General features: G+C 42.8%; 1 protein-coding gene across 4 annotated transcripts in view; it reads right to left on the reverse strand.

The window, feature by feature from the left end:
• CACNA1E (calcium voltage-gated channel subunit alpha1 E) overlaps positions 1-17,514 on the reverse strand; it is a 312,745-nt gene that overhangs the window by 89,036 nt on the left and 206,195 nt on the right. For 3 of the 4 annotated variants that reach the window (XM_019501773.1, XM_019501772.1, XM_019501771.1), the window contains 9 exons: positions 12,612-12,623; positions 9,454-9,550; positions 7,502-7,662; positions 6,405-6,542; positions 5,464-5,665; positions 3,671-3,835; positions 2,520-2,630; positions 342-425; positions 89-214 (listed from right to left, as the gene is read on the reverse strand). In XM_019501773.1, the coding sequence (XP_019357318.1) occupies positions 89-214; positions 342-425; positions 2,520-2,630; positions 3,671-3,835; positions 5,464-5,665; positions 6,405-6,542; positions 7,502-7,662; positions 9,454-9,550; positions 12,612-12,623 (1,096 nt within the window). The remainder of the gene's footprint in view (positions 1-88; positions 215-341; positions 426-2,519; positions 2,631-3,670; positions 3,836-5,463; positions 5,666-6,404; positions 6,543-7,501; positions 7,663-9,453; positions 9,551-12,611; positions 12,624-17,514) is intronic. The other variant, XM_019501770.1, reaches the window with a different exon arrangement.

Raw genomic sequence — 17,514 nt, forward strand, 5'->3', positions numbered from 1 at the left:
ACTATCAGGTCAGAAGTGCCATGAGAATAATTCAAGTTTAGTAACTGTCCCAAACTTCTACACTGAGAAGCCAACACACCCCCTTTACCTTGAAAGACTGCACAAAGGTCCACAGCAGAATACGGATGGTGTAGCCCTGGCGGAGCAGTTTGATGAGGCGAGCAGCCCGGAACAGTTTCAGAAAGCTCATGTTGAACCCGCTGGTGTTTACCAACTGTGAGAAAACCAAACTATCAGAAGGCGGCCAGAACCACCACACCGAACCTACTTCCCAAAGACAGGCAGGGAAAGAAACCCACCCTCAAACTGCTACCACAATTCCACAGAGTCAAAATGCTCACCTTGGTGTCTGTCAAGATAATTTCTGTGATGCTGCCAATCACAGTGATGAAGTCAAAGATGTTCCAGGTGTCCCGGAAATAATTCTGCAGAGATCCGAAAATGAAGTTTTAAACACAAGATGTCAAGTCCAGATCGGTGCTAAACACATGTCAAGTCTCCTTGTATAACAGTAGTCAATATCATATCATCCCTCTTCATGCAACCGTGGTCCAGAATACTGTCCTACTGTTGCTGTGGACAAGAATGTCCACATAGTGAACAGGATTTTCTGAGGTGACTCATGAGCTGTATAAGCCAAATGGGTAAAAAAATCCCTCGTGGGCACAGAATTCTCTCGCATGCATAAGGATATCATTAAAGGGTTATAGATAAGAACAGGAAAAGCTACCTACTTGAAGGTACTAATATCAGTGGATGAAACCAGAGGTATATTCATCTATTTAAACATGCAACCAATTATTCATACACAATCTAGCACTTCCCTGGGTACCTACAACTCAGACAAAATCTTGAAGTTAGTGTAAGTTTTGTGTGAATGAGACTTTAAGGACTGGATCTAATAATAATACTTTGCCTTTCTGTAGCACCTTCCATTGGAGAAAAAGGGATTTAAAAAGGTAAGTGGTATTGTTCCCATTTTAGAAATCAGGACAGTGAGATGCAGAGAGGTTGAGAACCCAGCAAGCCAGATGTGGAGCCATGCACAGAATCCAGGTCTCCCAACTCCTAGTTCTGTGCTCCAAACACTGCATTATACAGCTTCTTAAACATTTATCTCAACTCAGCCGAGGGTGTTTAGTGTGCTGTGTGCACAAACACATGGGCTGCTTCTTTAGAAAATAACTCTCAGCCCTGGTGAACCTTTCTGTTTACTAGCACAACATTCTGTCTCCCTGTTATGGTGGGGGGTTACTCATTACGTATCGACTGCAGACCATCATATAAGTGGACCATCATTAATTTGCAGCAGGGCAGTTTTCAATCTGTGCATCTTGCAATCTAACAACAATTTGTAATGTAAATTTAATGGACAATGATGTGATGACAGTGGTTAGGATGCAGGTGTCCTGAGATCACGGTATCATACTAACCAATATTGTCACACTGATGATTTGTATTTCCCTGGGTGTCTTTTATCTCTCATAAGATGGTAAGCTCTGTGTGGCAGGAACCATCTTTTAGTTCTATGGTTGTACAGCATGGGGTACGGACCATTAGTTGGGCTTCCAGGCACAATAATAATAAGTATTCCACATGCTGGCTTAGGATAAGGGAGAGCAATCAGATTTCATCCACCAGGATGGATAATAAACAGAAGGAAACAGAATCAAAGAGCAAATCAAATTAGCTTTTCCAAAGCTGTGCAGGGTAGGTGAAGAAAAATGTGTTATGTTCACAAATAACAAATCCCTTATGTTTGAATAATAACATGATTCATTAAGAGGTGGATGATTCAAGGAATGGTAATTTGATAGAAGGCCTTTTACTGCCAGATCACCAGTTCAAATCAGGGTCAAGCTGACAAGTCAAAAGCTATCAATGGATGGGCATTTCATGGCCTATTCCAAAGGAATTGGTGGATTTACTTTAATACCTAGCAGAGAAGTGTTAACGTGACAACAGCCACCACCACAACAGACAGCAAGTGGCATTCTGGCTGGCAGTCTCAGCAGAAGGGCTAAAGACTCAATGGGGCTGGAAACTGAATTACTCAGGAGGTGGGGGATGACAATCTGATGGCTTTCACTAGTGTTGAATTCATTCAAAAGACCAAAATGACTAAAAATGAGAACAGTTTGCAGCAGTCGTGGGGGTGACTCTTAGCAGCTCTGATTGTATTAAAACTCCAGAGGTTCATCCAGAGATACTCATTCTGAAATCCTAAAAGCTCCAAAGATTGGCTCAGGGATCTGGAAGGATCTGTACTGAAAAACCAGGTACACATCCAGACACAGTGTGCTTCATGAGACTCCAAAGAAAGGTTCCAGTACTCAGGACAATTACAGTCCTCAATCAAATGTGAGAGCTAAATATCATTTGCATGCTGTAGGAAGATAATCCCATTCCAAATGCCAGAACAGCATACTAATTACAAACTAGGACACCAAAATCCTGTACCAGTGCCAGATCAATTGAGAATCTCATGCTGGTACTAAGTACTGGTAGTAACAACTTACCAAGAAGCCAAAAGCTATGATCTTCAGGACACATTCCAAGGAGAACACCATGGTAAATGCAATGTTCAGGTACTTCAAAGCCAGCTCATATGTATAGGGTGCAGAATAATACTGCCAGAAAGAGAGAGTTGTAACCATCTAATGAACAGCTACAGAAATGGAATCTTACAACAAGGCTCCCTGAGTTTCATAATAATGGGACTTGGTCTTGGACAAACCCCTGAGTTTCATCCCATGTGATGGATGGGATAAGGGTAAAACTCTTGTTATTTAAGCTGGCTACCATACATTCCCAGTAATGAAATAATGAGCCTTCCTTTCTCCTGATTAGCTCCATCTGGTAGGGAAGGGTGAGTAAGTGAAACTGAGGAGAGGAAGGGCACTCAATAATGGCAATCACTATTAGGTGTGAATCATAGAATAAACCCAGGTCATGCTGCAGTGAGTACCCCAATAACTCATGATGTCTCCTGTTCAAGGCACTTTTGTTTCAAAGAGGCTGCTTGTTACCCTAAATGAATCCTTTCTGGGAAAATTGCAAGTGGGCAATGCTTTTGTGTGCAAGTCTGTGGTCTCATAAGAGATTCCTCCAGGGTACAAGGAAAATTAGAAACAAAGAGAGACTCTTATAAAAATATGATAGTCTTAGCCTTCCTCTCAGTAAAAGAGTGAAGGAATACAAAGAGGAGGCCTCCATGTGGAACGCAGCACATTTCTGCACATGGAAGTCAAAAAAGTTAGATGTTGGTGAAAGAACTGCATTTGAGCAGGCAAATCATTTAGCCAGATATTTAAACCTGGAAGTAAAAAAGCATAGGTGAATTGTAAGGGGCCACATCAGGGTACTTTTGAAAGTCTGGCCTTGTATGTTATTGGGATTTATTGCCTTCCAGGTTCACTGCAAGAACTCAGCTCTATGGATTGAGTACAACATGCCTGATTGAATATTAAAGACAGTGTTGGAGGAGCCAAGATTGTGACCTCATCAGTTTCTTAGCCAACAGACATGATATAAAATGAAATCCTGGCACCATCTCCTTAAAAACAAATAACATGCTTTCTAAATCCCTTCCTGTATGCTTCTCCTCCCCCACAACTCCCCTAAGCAGGGGCAAGCCATTCCCAGCCTCTGATAAATTTGGTCAGCTCACCTTCATCATCAGCACCACAGTATTCAAAGCTATCATGGCCATGATGGTGTATTCAAAGGAAGGGGAGACCACAAAGTGCCAGACACGGTACTGGAAGGTATGTCGGTTTTGAGGCATGTAGCGAGTGAGAGGTTTGGCACTGATGGCAAAATCAATGCATGCCCTCTGGAAAAAAACAAAATCCATTAGCTTGGACTCAGCTTCTCTTCTTCCCGCTCGATGTCCTTGTGTTGACAGTAGGGTTTGGTGGACTGCAGAGAAACCAAGCAGAGGATCTGCCACGGGCACAATCCTCATATCCTGTCTGGGGTTATGAAGTCTATTCTGGGTATTAAACTACAGAAACAGTCCTACAGCAACTTGCTAAGTTAACTGAGCCGGACATAGGAAAGGACATGTCTCTGTAAGCAAAAGGTCTTTGTAAGATGAAGTTACATGTAGACGTTAATGTAGTGAAACAGTGTAGGATGTTCACTGTACTGTACTGTAAACTGTTTTGCTGCATTCAGACTGAATATAAAAGAGTTAATAATAATGATATTACTACAATAATTTACATTTGTATGGAACGATCAGACCACAAGGATTGTGTAGAATTATTGAGTTGTTACATTTTGCTCGTTTTCAGGAATTATAAAATATATCTATATCTATATATTTGTCTAATAATAATAATAACTATATCCTGAGCTAATGAACACATCGGTCCTTCAACTTTGGCATTTTTTTTTACACCTGGGTATGGTTATTGCCACAAACACAGGAAGTTTCTTCAAATTATCATCTGAAAATGCAAGCTCTTTGGCAGGAACTGCACAGGAAGTCCTTTTTCTTACATGTTAATTTATCATACTGTCACTGTATTATATCAATGGGTAATTGATCCATTTACTTCACTACATCTGTTGTGTAATGGAAAACAGTATTAGTTTAGCACGAATAAGCTATGGCTCACTATAACCAACAGAACAAGATAAAATGCAGATGAAGAAAATAATTTTCCTCTTAAAACCAAGGGGCAAAACCCTTGCTGGCTGTAAAGTGGGTGCGGGAGGAGTTATGGCTTCCTTGCTATTCCATCCTAGTAATGATGTGGGTGATTCACAGCAGCCACAGATGGGGCTTTTACAACAATGGCCCCCTTTAAAAATACCAGGGCAGCTTGGTGAACTGTTGGTGTGAAGGGGATCAGGACTGAGTCAGTAAGAATGATCCAGGAATGACTGAAATATCTGAGGCTCCAGAAAATACCTTTTCTTATATACAACACATGCTATTTTCCTAAAATTCAGCTGCTGGAAATTTGGATAGGTTTTCCCTTTCCCTCATAGAGCACCTATGAGCAAGTCTATACAGTAAGAGCAGTTTCTAATGGGGATAGGAGGGAGTGAAAGTAGTGCTGCTGTGCTGCACTAGGGGCTCCCTAGCTGTTGGCCTTGGACTTTTCTCTGCCCTTCACCCTCCCTCCACATGAGAGGTTCCTGCCGCAGAAGCAAGGAAAGATTGTTTGTTCTTCATGCAGCCTTTCAAAAACAAGGTGCATCTCTTATTTGGGAGGCTATTGTACATGAAAAATAAGGTACAGTGGGAAGGCACGCACTGAACAGAGTGTAGTTCAGGCTGAAGCGAACGTTACTGAACTTTTACCCATTTTCTCATCATATGCCTTATTTAGCCTTAGGGCTCTGCTCTCTGTGGGTTGCATCTGAAACTGTCTTTCCATAGCAAAGGGAAAATGAAACCATCTTTCATTTCACCCTGTGCTCTCCTACTTTACCCATGCTATGCATTACCTCATTCTTCTCCAGACTGCATTCCTCCATCATTTTGTCTCCTTGCTCCTGGAATGTGATGATAATGAGAGCCACAAAGATGTTGACAAAGAAGAAAGGGAAGACCACAAAATACACCACATAAAAAATGGACATCTCCATGCGGTTACTGCGGCTGGGCCCCCGGTCCTCCTCGGTCACATCCACGGAATGCTGCAGCACCCTGGAGCATGGGGCAAAGAGAAGCCCAGCGGGTCACACACATGATGATGGCAGGCCCATTCCAGATGCCTCCCCAGACTGTCTTTTACTGGGAGAGCATCACGTACCTAACAGAACCCCTTTCCAATATCTACCTCCATCTAATCCTATAGTGCGCATACTTGTCACATTGATAAAACAAACCAAATCCTTGCTAGAATGCCAAGAACAAGCTCATAAGGGTTGCTGCACTCACCATAGGAGGAGATATTTTCCCTCCTACATTACAAGAGCCCAGAACTATTTCCTGCGTCCAAATGAAGACACGCTGTGCTGGAGTTAAAGCATGTCACACGTGCAAAAGAGTGTCCCATAGCTCCCCAGTGTCACACATAAGGGCAAAGCCTGCCCAAGAGCTCCTCCAACATGGAGAGTGGAGTAACCAGCAGAGCTCCAGGTGTTTCATGCTCAGAGATGGATTGGCCCAAAAGTCCCCTCAGGCCCACTCAGAAAGGTGCACTGTCCCATAGTTAACTTTGCAAGAAGGGAGCTGATCTCACCACACCCACTGACTTGCCGAAGTTCTCTCACACTGATATCATTTCTCAACCTTTCTCCTTCCCCTCCTTTTCTCTCCCACAAGGAGAAACATAGATATTAACTCCACCACATAGCTTTCTGAAAGGGAAAATGTTAGGTTTCACTGTGAAACCTATGCTTATAGACACAGGCAAGCAAAGACAACCAAGTCTAATACTCACTGTGGCCACCCCTCTCCAGTGGAGACAGTGAAGAGTGTAAGTAAAGCCCAAATGATATTGTCATAGTGGAATTCATGGCGCTTCCATTCACGGCACTTCACTTCCATCTTGTTTTTCTCATGGTCCACATAATTGCCTCTGTAAGGTGAGAAGAGAACCTCAGGACTTCTTTATGCTGTCAGCACTGAAGAGGTGGGCTTCATGCTTGGGGCAGTATGGAAGGAAAATTACTGTCTTCATGCAGGTATGGAAAGGTTTTAGTAAGGACAGAAAATGAAGGGCATCGGACATAAGGAGAAAAAGGATGAGCAGGGTGAGGGAAGCAGAGAGGAGGGAAACAAAACAATAAAAAAGGAAAGTAACAGGATTGGAGAAAAATAGGGAAAACAAACAAGGAAAAACTTAAGAGATCAATGAAAGAGTAAAGGACAAAAGAGGGGAAGCTGGGGTGGGGGGTGGGGAAGGGTTGGGCTAGTAAAAGAGAATGGATTACAAGAGTTCAAAGCCCAAGTGGTCATTTCAGCAGCTGAAGCTATGGCTTCTTAGCCAGTCACGGGGCTAAATGGTAATGTTTTGTGCAGGACAACAATTAGGAGCTGACTTCTCTTCCTCCACATTCTAACTGAAAAAAAAACACTGAGGAAAGCACCAGGTGAAATGTGTTTCAACCTTCAGTTAAAGAGACCAGCTAAGGGAAGGCAGGGAGGCTCAGTGTTCATTTAAAGCTGGATTTCTTTGTACCGATCCCACTATGACTTCTCCCAAGATGGCACGGAGCAATCTCTCTGAAACACAGAGATTTCACCTCGGGAATGGAATGAGAGCAAGTGCTCTGTAAGGCCTCCTCTACATGAGTCTTCAAGCAACATTTTATAGGTTTGGTTGCTCAGGAAGTGAGGACTGTATGTAACCCATGACCAAGGATTGAATTCAGAACCCAAACTGGACAATAACCAGAGTTTTGAGGGGTTGGAGGGAGAGGGAAGAATGAGAATCCTAGACTTCTCAGGTACTTTTGGTTCTCAGCACACTAGATGGGAATGGATGTCTTTGCCATGAAAGCAGACTAGTTCATATATGCTGCTTGGTGTACCTACATGCAGTCCTTCTCGGTGTCCTTAGAGCTGTCTGTACAATAGAAAAATTTCCCCTTGAAAAGCTGGACAGCAATGACAGCAAAGATGAACATGAAGAGCTTGTAAACAATGAGTATGTTGAAGACATTCTTCAAGGAAGTCACAACACAGTCAAAGACAGCCTGCAGGAGAAAGCAAAACCAAAGACGTGATTCCCTGACGTGATTATGCTGGAAAACCAACATATTCTGGCTGAGTGTAGGACCAAAATTACCTAATGACAGGATGTTTTTCTCACTTCTAATACGGAAAAAATGCCACCACCATACTTTGCTCTAGGCAGCATCAGCTATTTTATAAATTACTGCAATATACCCCTCCAAAAAATCCTACCTAGGAGAGAACTACTCCATCAGAAACAGAAGCAGTTGTGAATATTTATAGTACATAGCATTCTTGGCAACTACAGCAGTGTACGAGAGACCTCAGTAACAGCTAATGACCACAGATTTGTTTAGCCTCACCTCAACTGGCAAGACTTCTCAGATAGAAGACTGGACATCTCTAATTATAGTAACATCAACACCTGACATTTTTTCATCCCTAGGCCTCAAAACACGTAACAAAGGAGGCAGCATCATTCGCCCTTTTTCACCAATGGGGAAACCTTGGCACAGAGAGGTAAATTGACTTGACCCTAGGTCAACTGGCAGGCCAGCAGCAAAATGGCATTTTTCTTTTAAAATAATCTCTAGAAAATAGTACTCTTAAGGTATCTGATTCTTTTAGGAAGTTATACATGTCAGTGCTTTTAGTTGCTTGTAAATATACTGCTGGGCTGGGCTTGGCAGGGGCCTCAGGTTTGTTTTAATACCAGCTTTCATTTATGACATAGAAAGTGAGAGGCTGCTACAACTGGAGTTGCCCTCTTGTTCTGTGTCTCTAGAGCATGTAGCACAGTATGGTCCTGGTGCCTGGCTGGGCTATCAAGGGGCTGCAACAACACACACAAGACCACATGGACTCCCCTGAACACTGAACTACACTGACCCACTGAGAGCTCTGGTAGTCAGAGCTCTGTTGTCAATCACAGGTGGAGAACTGGCATCTGATTTTAAAGGCTTTACAAAGTTGTTCCTGAAATGGGGTATTTTGTTTAATGTTGAGTCTGCATCCAGCAGACTCCACTGCATTTACTGATTTCATGTGGCATTCTGCACACCTAAGTCAGGCAGAACTACACAGACTGCAATAGGTACTCAGAACAGCTGTGGAGAAGCATCTATGCTGCCAACACTGTCATCACAGAAAAGGGGATCAGTAGGTTTGTAAGCTGCCTCGGTGGGAAAGGAACAGATCTTTAGATCAATAGTTGAATTTTCTTCCAATAAGCTTACCCCATTTCAGTATCCAGCATGTCGGGTTTATTTTGAGGCCACCTCTAGTTCCAGTAGCAGATTAAATAATCCCTATATATTATGGGTGTCTAATTGGGGTTCTCAAACCCCATGTTCAAATAAGCAAAGAAGCAGCCAAGCCTACTTTAACCAACTGGGTATCCAGAGATGAATTTTAAACAGCCTATTGGACTTAAGAGAGGCCATGTGTGAAAACTGGGCTTGCAAACAGCCTGTCAATCCACTGGTACAGTTTGCAGAATGCTTTGAGATGTTATGACAGGAACCCATACAAATACTTCTACTCTTTATGTACTGCTAGCCATAGAGAACTTTATACCTCTACGAATCAGTTAGTTTCTAAGGTGCTAGTCTGCCTTGCCTTCTGTACAGAGAACTAGTCTGTGCTCTAGGGCCAGGACCTCAAGTGCCATGTGAAAGAAGGTAGAGGGGAGGAGGAAAATATCTCTTTTAAAAATGGGAACAACCTGTGATGTTAACCTTCTTGGGGCTCTGCCATAATGCCAACTAACCCTGGGAAAAATACAAATGGATGCAGAGAATTGCAAGCATTACCTTGAGTTTGGGCAATCGCTTAATAGTTTTCAGCGGCCTCAGGACCCGCAGTACACGGAGAGACTTAATAGTTTTGATATCCCGGCCCTTGTTGGTCCTACAGAGTTTGAGAGAAGCAGGCACACCCAAAAACAAAACAAAAAGATAATAAACTTCCAGAATTTGGGATGAGCTTAGTGCAGTTTTTCAACAGCTTTTGTTATTTGTCAACATATGCATATACATGAGAAAAGTAGAGCTACATTCAAACGCAAATCTACTGGTGTCAGCTGTGTGTTACTTGTTGACATGACTCATGGTATTTAACATGTACACCAACAATGTTAATGAATGAAAAATTAGGACCTTGGATCAGATTTAGGTGGTCAGAGCATTAATCCCAACTCCAGGTTTAATGTAGTTTCCCTTTGCTGTGGAACAACTGCCCTAGCAAACCCTATTATTGTGAGAAACGGTGACATAACAAGGTTAAAGCAGGTGATTCAACACTCTCTCTGAGTTGTGCCATCTGCTTTGAAGGCACTGTGCCACACAGAATTCCTGGGGCATCACTACCTCTTGCTGCCTGCCAGGTTTGAACAATCTGTTTTCCTAGTGCAGACAGACTCCTTGGTCTGTGCCATTTTTAAGTGGGACTAACAAAATGCCACCGACCTTGCAATTAAAAAAAAAATGTTTCACTTGTAAGAATATTACCTATTTGTAATAACAACAATGCTCCGTGGTGGAAAAATGCAAATATTCAGCATGTTCCATCTACTGCACTAGCACTTATCTCTAATATCATCTCCCTCTGACCTTCAAAAAAATCTGATATTCATCTTAGAAAATTCTAGGCCATATCTTCAATTATTTCATGGTTGAAAAACCTCTGCTTGCTTGCTATTAAATGTGGCTGTAGCAAGCTGGGGTGTAGAACAGCTTTCATAATTACTCTGGAATGGTAATCTATAGCAGAGTTTTATACTATGTTTTTTTAAGGAAAAAAAAGGGGTCTTTGTTAAGGTAAGCCGTGGTTTAAAAACAGCAGGTTTTTAAAAATATATAAATAAATAAATAAGTTAAACCCAGGTGTAGCTAGCATAGTTCTGATCTTCAGATAATCAGAAATTTACTTTGTGCTAGCAAAACGTACAGGCTCTATGAAAAGAAATAGTACATTTTGTATCCATCTGGGATTTGGTGTACTTGAAAACCTCTAGCAAATAAACTTCTAACAAAGGATACTCCTAATTGCACTGCTCCTTTTGTAAGGATTAATACAATAGAAAGCACAATGATAGACCTGACTGTAAATAGATGTAAACAAAAACACTAATTAAAACTCTTCAATCAGAGTACCACCCCCCACACACATTTAAAACAACTGAACAAACATTGGAATTAACCCACTTTGTGTTTCCTCCTGTTTCCTACATCAGTCTGGAAGCACATTCTCACATTAGGTATTTGTGAAGCAGTTTCACAGGTAAACATGCCTGTCTAGATCCTCATCTGGCACAAATCGCCAGAGGACAATGGAGCTATGATAAGTTTAGATCTTGGGAGCATCAGAACCATTTATTTTAATGCCTACAAGGAAGTGTCAGGACACCAGGGAATGGTCTTCTGTGCCTATGGCTGTACAGTGCTCTTTGCCTTACCCACCAGCTGAAACCTCATTTGGATCCATCTGGGCTAGGGCATCTCAGCCCCAGACCAAGGCAAAGAACAGCATCAAGCAGCAGAGGTGGAAGCACAGGATCCATTCTCATTTAGCCCTATGTCAGGACAGAGAGAGGGTAGCCAAGGCACCTGTCTCCTCCCTTTGGTTACTTGCTAAGAATTTGCAATGGAAAAGAGAAAGAGTCTAGCTTGCTTCCTTCTTTGAAGGAGCAGAACAAAGGAATAGCTCATTACCAGATCTCCACTGCAGAAGAGGGCAAAGTACAAGGGAAAAGCTCAGCCTGCTAGGGTTGTGTGCCAAGCCTGAAACATGGGGCTGGTGTTAGGAATCTTCTTCCTCCATCTCTGCTGCGGTTAAGGAGAAGGGCAACTTGAGAGGGATTATAGCATCAGAGGAAAAATGTGTAATACTCTCCTTGGCTTTAACCCACAGCTAGGCAAGACTGTGCTTTCAGTTGGACTCCATATGAAGTTGTCTACTTTGTATGAAATGTAAGGGGTGATCAGACACAAGGAGCCTATGAAGGACCCTGTGAATTAAAACCATTAAGTTTCACATAGCTCTAACACACAAGCACACAATGGAGCTGACTGAACAGCACTCTGTCTTTAATGGGAGCTCTCTAGCACAGAGCACTTCATATTAACCACACAGTCCCCAGAGAACCTCTTGTAGATAAGTCACAGGGTGTTTCAGAAGCATTATGATTAGCAATTAAAGTGCCCTCTGGGAACAATGTTAAATCACTTCCCCCCACAGGAAAGGAATTAAAGTGTTTTTTTGGAGAACTTTGGGTTTCTTCCCTTTTTGGGGTTCCAATCTACACAAGTGGAGCTGTACAGGCTTAAACCAGCTGATGACTGACCTATGATTTGCTGCTTACTTCCACAACTTTATCTGACCAGCAGAATAACAAGATTTGGAATAGTTAGCCAATCAAGCCCGCTGGTTGGGTTAGCACTAGTTACTGAATAATGGGCAGAATGATAGTGCAAGTAACCCTGACTTCCTCTTGCACCAAGGACATGGTATGCTTCACCAGTCTCCATCATGTTCTTAATCCAAAATGCATGCACATAGGCTTCTGTGTGTCCTTCTCTCAATCTTGGAATAAGAGTTCCTCTTTTTCTCCTTGTAGTGGTCCTGCACATGTATCTGGTGATGTTGCATTTGAGATGCAATTAGTTGCAGGTGGCCGCATCCAGAGCAGGGGGCATGCAACTTTCATTGCTTAAAAAGTCCCCTGTGTGCACCAAGACCATTTTGAGGATGCATGCTAACAGGCGTTATCTGTCAGCCCCAAGTCTCACCATCTTTACCTTCTTAGTGTGTTGCAAAGCCATCAACAGTCCACACAGGTGATAAAGACATGTGCAAGCAGGACATCAGCTGGGAATAAGAAAACTTCAGACAGACAGACAGACAAAGCGGCTTCCCCAACAGCCATTTTCCCTTGTTGGTACCCCAAAGAGAATCAAAATGGTATAATTACCCCAAAGCATTCCTGTGGGTGATCCAGTCAGGCAGCCATAAAAGAAAACAAACAACAGGTGCAGAGAAAACAGAGAAGATAAGGAAATTCAAGGGAGCAAGAGAGCAAAGGAATAAAGGGATCAAGAGCTGCATCAGAGCGGAAATACAAGCCTCTCTCACAGCCTTGGCATTCTGATATTTCACATGTCAGCACTACAAAGTCCAGCTCTGCTTGTGGCTTCCAATAACTTAACCTGGATGTAAAAGGCAGTTTTTATATTCCTTGAACCAGAATCCCTTCCCAAGAACCACAGAGCCAGGCATTGCCCTCAACTCCCCAGAGAATCAGGAAAGACTAGTCTGGATTTTACCTGGTGTCCTCCCTTAACCCTCCATACTGATTCATGTATTATGAGTTCTGATGAGAAGTGGAAGCTGATTTGAAACTCTTGTAGTCGCTACTACAAAAGAAATTGCTGGATGATATCCTGGACTCAAGTGCTACTCCTTTCCCAACTGCAGAAAGCAGACAGAACAATGAATGACTCAAGTAGTTATCTCAGCTCAGTCTCTAAAGGAAATGTATATGGAATACCATGTAAAAATATTGAATGTTGTTCTCAGGAGTTCCCTGAAATTACTTTCTCCCTTGAACCACCACTGTGTCTGGCTTCTTCTCTGTTGGTCTGAAGATTGTTCTTTCTGGTTTGCTCAGAAGATGTCTAATTATGCATTAACTCTGTAAAATCTGAACTTACTAGGTTCTTTTGGCCTCCTGGCCATCAGATGTACTTCAGAATCAGACTGGGTGAAAACTGGGTGGACTATAAGGCAGTTTGTGTTATGGTGCCCAACCTTAAATCTTCTCCGCCTTCACGGTACTATTGGGAGGCATATTCTAGGGCCTCTACCTCTGAGCTCCAGATCTGGCTCAGATTTCAAGTCAGCTCAGTGCCAGGTCAATTTACCTGAACTCTCTGGCTCTGATGGAGGGTTCTGTTAGTTTCTAGTTACACATTTTATCTTCTAATTAAGCAGTCTCTCCATGGAGTACTGGTTTTCACAGCATTCTGAACCTGAGCCATACTCTACTTATGTTCTCTATTATGTGTAGATTTTTCATTATGTGGCTCATTTACCAAAGGAACTGAGCATCTCCCATGCCAACACCCCAGCAAAGGAGGGGGATATATCATCATTCCCATTTTACAGCTGGGAGAAATGGCACAGAAGAAATGAACGAGTTGCCCAAGGTCATGCAGACAATCTGTGCCAGAACCAGGAACTGAACCCAGATCTCCAAAATCACAAACCAGTGCCTTCACAACAAGACCATCCCCTTTCTGTGGCAGCTTCAAGTGGCAGAGTTGCTGCGGCAACTTCCTCTCTTGCTTCAGCTTTGGGAGGAGGTTCACTCACACAGTATCAAATAGCCAGCTACCTTGAGTTTCGTTAGGAGACATCTTGGGAAGGGGACTTGTCCATAGCCAGCAAAAGTAATAAGCTACTACCACTTTTTAAAAGGAATCTGCCTGGAAAACTCATAATCCATCTTAAAAATGTTGCTTCATGCTACTAAATAAGCCTACATGGATAAATCTATAGATTTGTGACAGATAACTAAGTTTTCTACTGCCTCGCTGGGGCTTTCTGGTTGGCCTGGGATACCGATAAAAACATCTCTAGAGCTTGGCTATGAGTCTGTTGTTGGATGCCACTACATTTTTTTCCTACCAGGCAACTTCAGCAAGTACTGGAGATGCTATTCTGTGTCATTGCCTCTGAATTAGACCATTATAATTTTTTGTGACCTTACAAAAATGCTGCAAAGATTCCAGCATGTACAAAACCCAAGGGTTGCTAGAATTTTTGCACACAGCATCACTGGCAAGTCAAACACCTCCTCTGGGGAGTACCAAGAGCTGCCTGTCAAACAGCAAGCTGATGTGAAACTCACTTTGATGATTTATGCAGTGGTGGATTGCCTGAGAGCCCTCTGAACATATCGGAGCCTCCATCCCTGCTTGAGCCAAGTCCCTGCTAGATATCTACTGATATCTCAGCACTGTTGTGAAATAGGTCACCATCTAATGAAGCAGCACACTGGGTTTTTTTTAACCGTTCTGCAGTAGAAATGCCGGTTCCCATCCCAGTCATTTTCCAGAATCCTGAGTTAACAGAATGATTTATAGATAGATAGAAAAGTGATCTTTCAATGCTGTAATTCCATCAGTGAGGATACAATAGAGACTTTGTTTTGACCTAGGCAGACAAGGTTCTTTGGGTAGATGGGATATCTTTTATTAGACCAACTAAATAGTTGAAAAAATTGTTCTTTGCAAGCTTTCAGGCACAAACACCCTTCTTCAGGCATAGGGAGAGTCTATTATTTTGACCTGGCTCTCCATGGGTTTACTATAAATTGGTTTGTTTGCCTAACTAAGCCCATATGTGACTGCTTTGTCAAGGAGCAGCTCAGGCCTGGAATGGCAGAGTGCGGTGTGAGTGACATCTGGGGTATAATAGGAGATAAAGAACGTAGCAGCAGGAGTAACAGGGCAAGACTAAGGACTAAGATACTTTAACAGGCCTGTGTGGAGATATTTGCTCTGCACCTACCTACACTCTCCCTCACATTGGTTCACGCCTTTAATGTAAACTGAAGTCACACACATCTCAAAAAACATGACAAATACCACATTAATGTGATTCCCAAACTGCTGCTAGACACATCATAGGTCACTGATATGCTGGGAGTGAGGATGCTGTTTGCTCACAACAGTAGCAAGAGAAATGCCAGATCTTCTGGACTGAGAGACCCGATACTGCCTTACCCAACATGCACCCATATATATTGATAAGTCTGATAAGACAATGGACCAAGCTCCCTGCTCTCAAGAGGAAGGGGACCTCAATGTTTTATATTGCAAATGTGTAGAAAATAGCTATCACGCTTACTGACGAAGATGTAAAACTGCAAAAAATGTTTTAAAAATCGTGCTACTCTCAATAATACCTAATAAAAGAGTATCATAAGAGACGAAAACAAGCATCTTGCTTACTTGGTGGTCTCCTGATTTTGCCTAGCTTATGCTGAAATTGTTTGGAGGTGGGTGATTTTATGCTGAGATGTTAAGTTAGGCTGAATTTGGATAACCATGTTAGCTTTGCAGGCACAGAAACACAAATAATGTGACTATAAGAATGATGACGCATGTTCGCACTGGAGATGCAGCAGGTTCTTGGGAAACAATGTGAAGTAGCAGAAGATAGGGCTTCACAGATGTGGGTTTGCCTGGATTCCTTTTTAATACCAACCTGCCTGGGGTTATTTCTTTGAAATTTTCACAAGAACTCACAGGGACTATGTGGCTGTTTTATCACAACAGACAGCCATTAAACTGTAAGACAGTGTGCTGTGCATATCAAAGCACTAATACCCCCAACATCTGACCTCATATCACAGATTATAGAATCATAGAAAATTAAGGTTGAAAGGGACCTCAGAAAGTCATCTAGTCCAAACCCCTGCTCAAAGCTGGACCATCTCCAACTATATCATCCCAGCTAAGGCTTTGTCTAGCCAGGTCTTGAAAACCTCCAAGAATGGAGATTCCACCATCTCTCTGGGTAACCTGTTCCAGTATTTTACTACCCTCCTAGTGAGAAAATTCTTCCTAATATCTAACCTAAACTTCTCTTGCTGCAACTTGAGACTGTTGCTTCTTGTTCTGTCATCTGCCACCCCTGAGAATAGTTTAGCTCCATCCTCTTTTGAACCCCACTTCAGCTAGCTGAAGGCTGCTATTAAATCCCCCCTCAATCTTCTCTTCTCTAGACTAAACAAGCCCAGTTCCCTCAGCCTGTCCTCATAAATCATGTGCTCCCGCCCCCTCACCATTTTTGTTGCCCTCCACTGGACTCTCTCCAATTTGTCCACATCCTTCCTGTAGTGGGGGGCCCAAAACTGAACACAGTTCTCCAGATGTGACCTCATCAGTGCTGAATAGAGTGCCGAATAGAGGGGAATAATCGCTTCCCTTGACCTACTGGCAACACACCTACCACTGCAGCCCAGGATGCCGTTAGCCTTCTTGATAACAAGGGCATACTGTTCACTCATATTCAGTGTATTGTCCACTGTAACCCCCAGGTCCTTTTCTGTAGAGCTGCTGCCCACGCAGCCTGTCCTGGTGCATGGGACTGTTCCATCTTAAGTGCAGGACTTTGCACTTGTCCTTGTTGAATCTTATGAGATTCCTTTTGGCCCAATCCTCCAATTCATTTAGGTCACTTTGAATCCTAACCCTACCCTCCAGCATCTCCCCCCAGCTTGGTCTCATCTGAAAACTTGTTGAGGGTGCACTTTAAGCCATCTTCCAGGTCATTGATGAAGACATTGAACAAAACAAGCCCCAGGCCTGACCCCTGGGACACTTCACTAGATACTGGCTGCCAACTAGACATCGAGCCATTGATTACTGTTCTCTGATCCCAGTGCTCCAGCCAGTTTTCTATCCACCTAACAGTCCACTCATCAAGCCCATACTTCCTTAGCTTGCCTGGGAGAATGTTGAGGGAGACCTTATCAAAAGCCTTGCTAAAATCAAGGTACACTGCATCCATCAGTCTCCCTGCATCCACAAAGCCAGTCACCTGGTCATAGAAGGCAATCAGGTTGGTCAGGCATGACTTGCCCCTGGTGAATCCATGCTGATTGATACTAATCACTAGGGCTGTGCAAAGCTTCAGTCGCTGATTCAGTTCAGCGGAGATTTGGCCCAATTCAGCGTCTGAATATCTAAATCCAAATTGAATCAGGAGACTCTTTAATCTCTCTGAATCGAATCAGAACCCTTCGAACCGATTCAGAGAAATTCAATGATTCAGACATAGACACAGCTTTAAATGTTTTTTCTACA

Source organism: Gavialis gangeticus, unplaced genomic scaffold (genome assembly GCF_001723915.1).
Source record: "Gavialis gangeticus isolate Ggan-Ray unplaced genomic scaffold, GavGan_comp1, whole genome shotgun sequence".
In the NCBI taxonomy this organism is placed as follows: domain Eukaryota; kingdom Metazoa; phylum Chordata; order Crocodylia; family Gavialidae; genus Gavialis; species Gavialis gangeticus.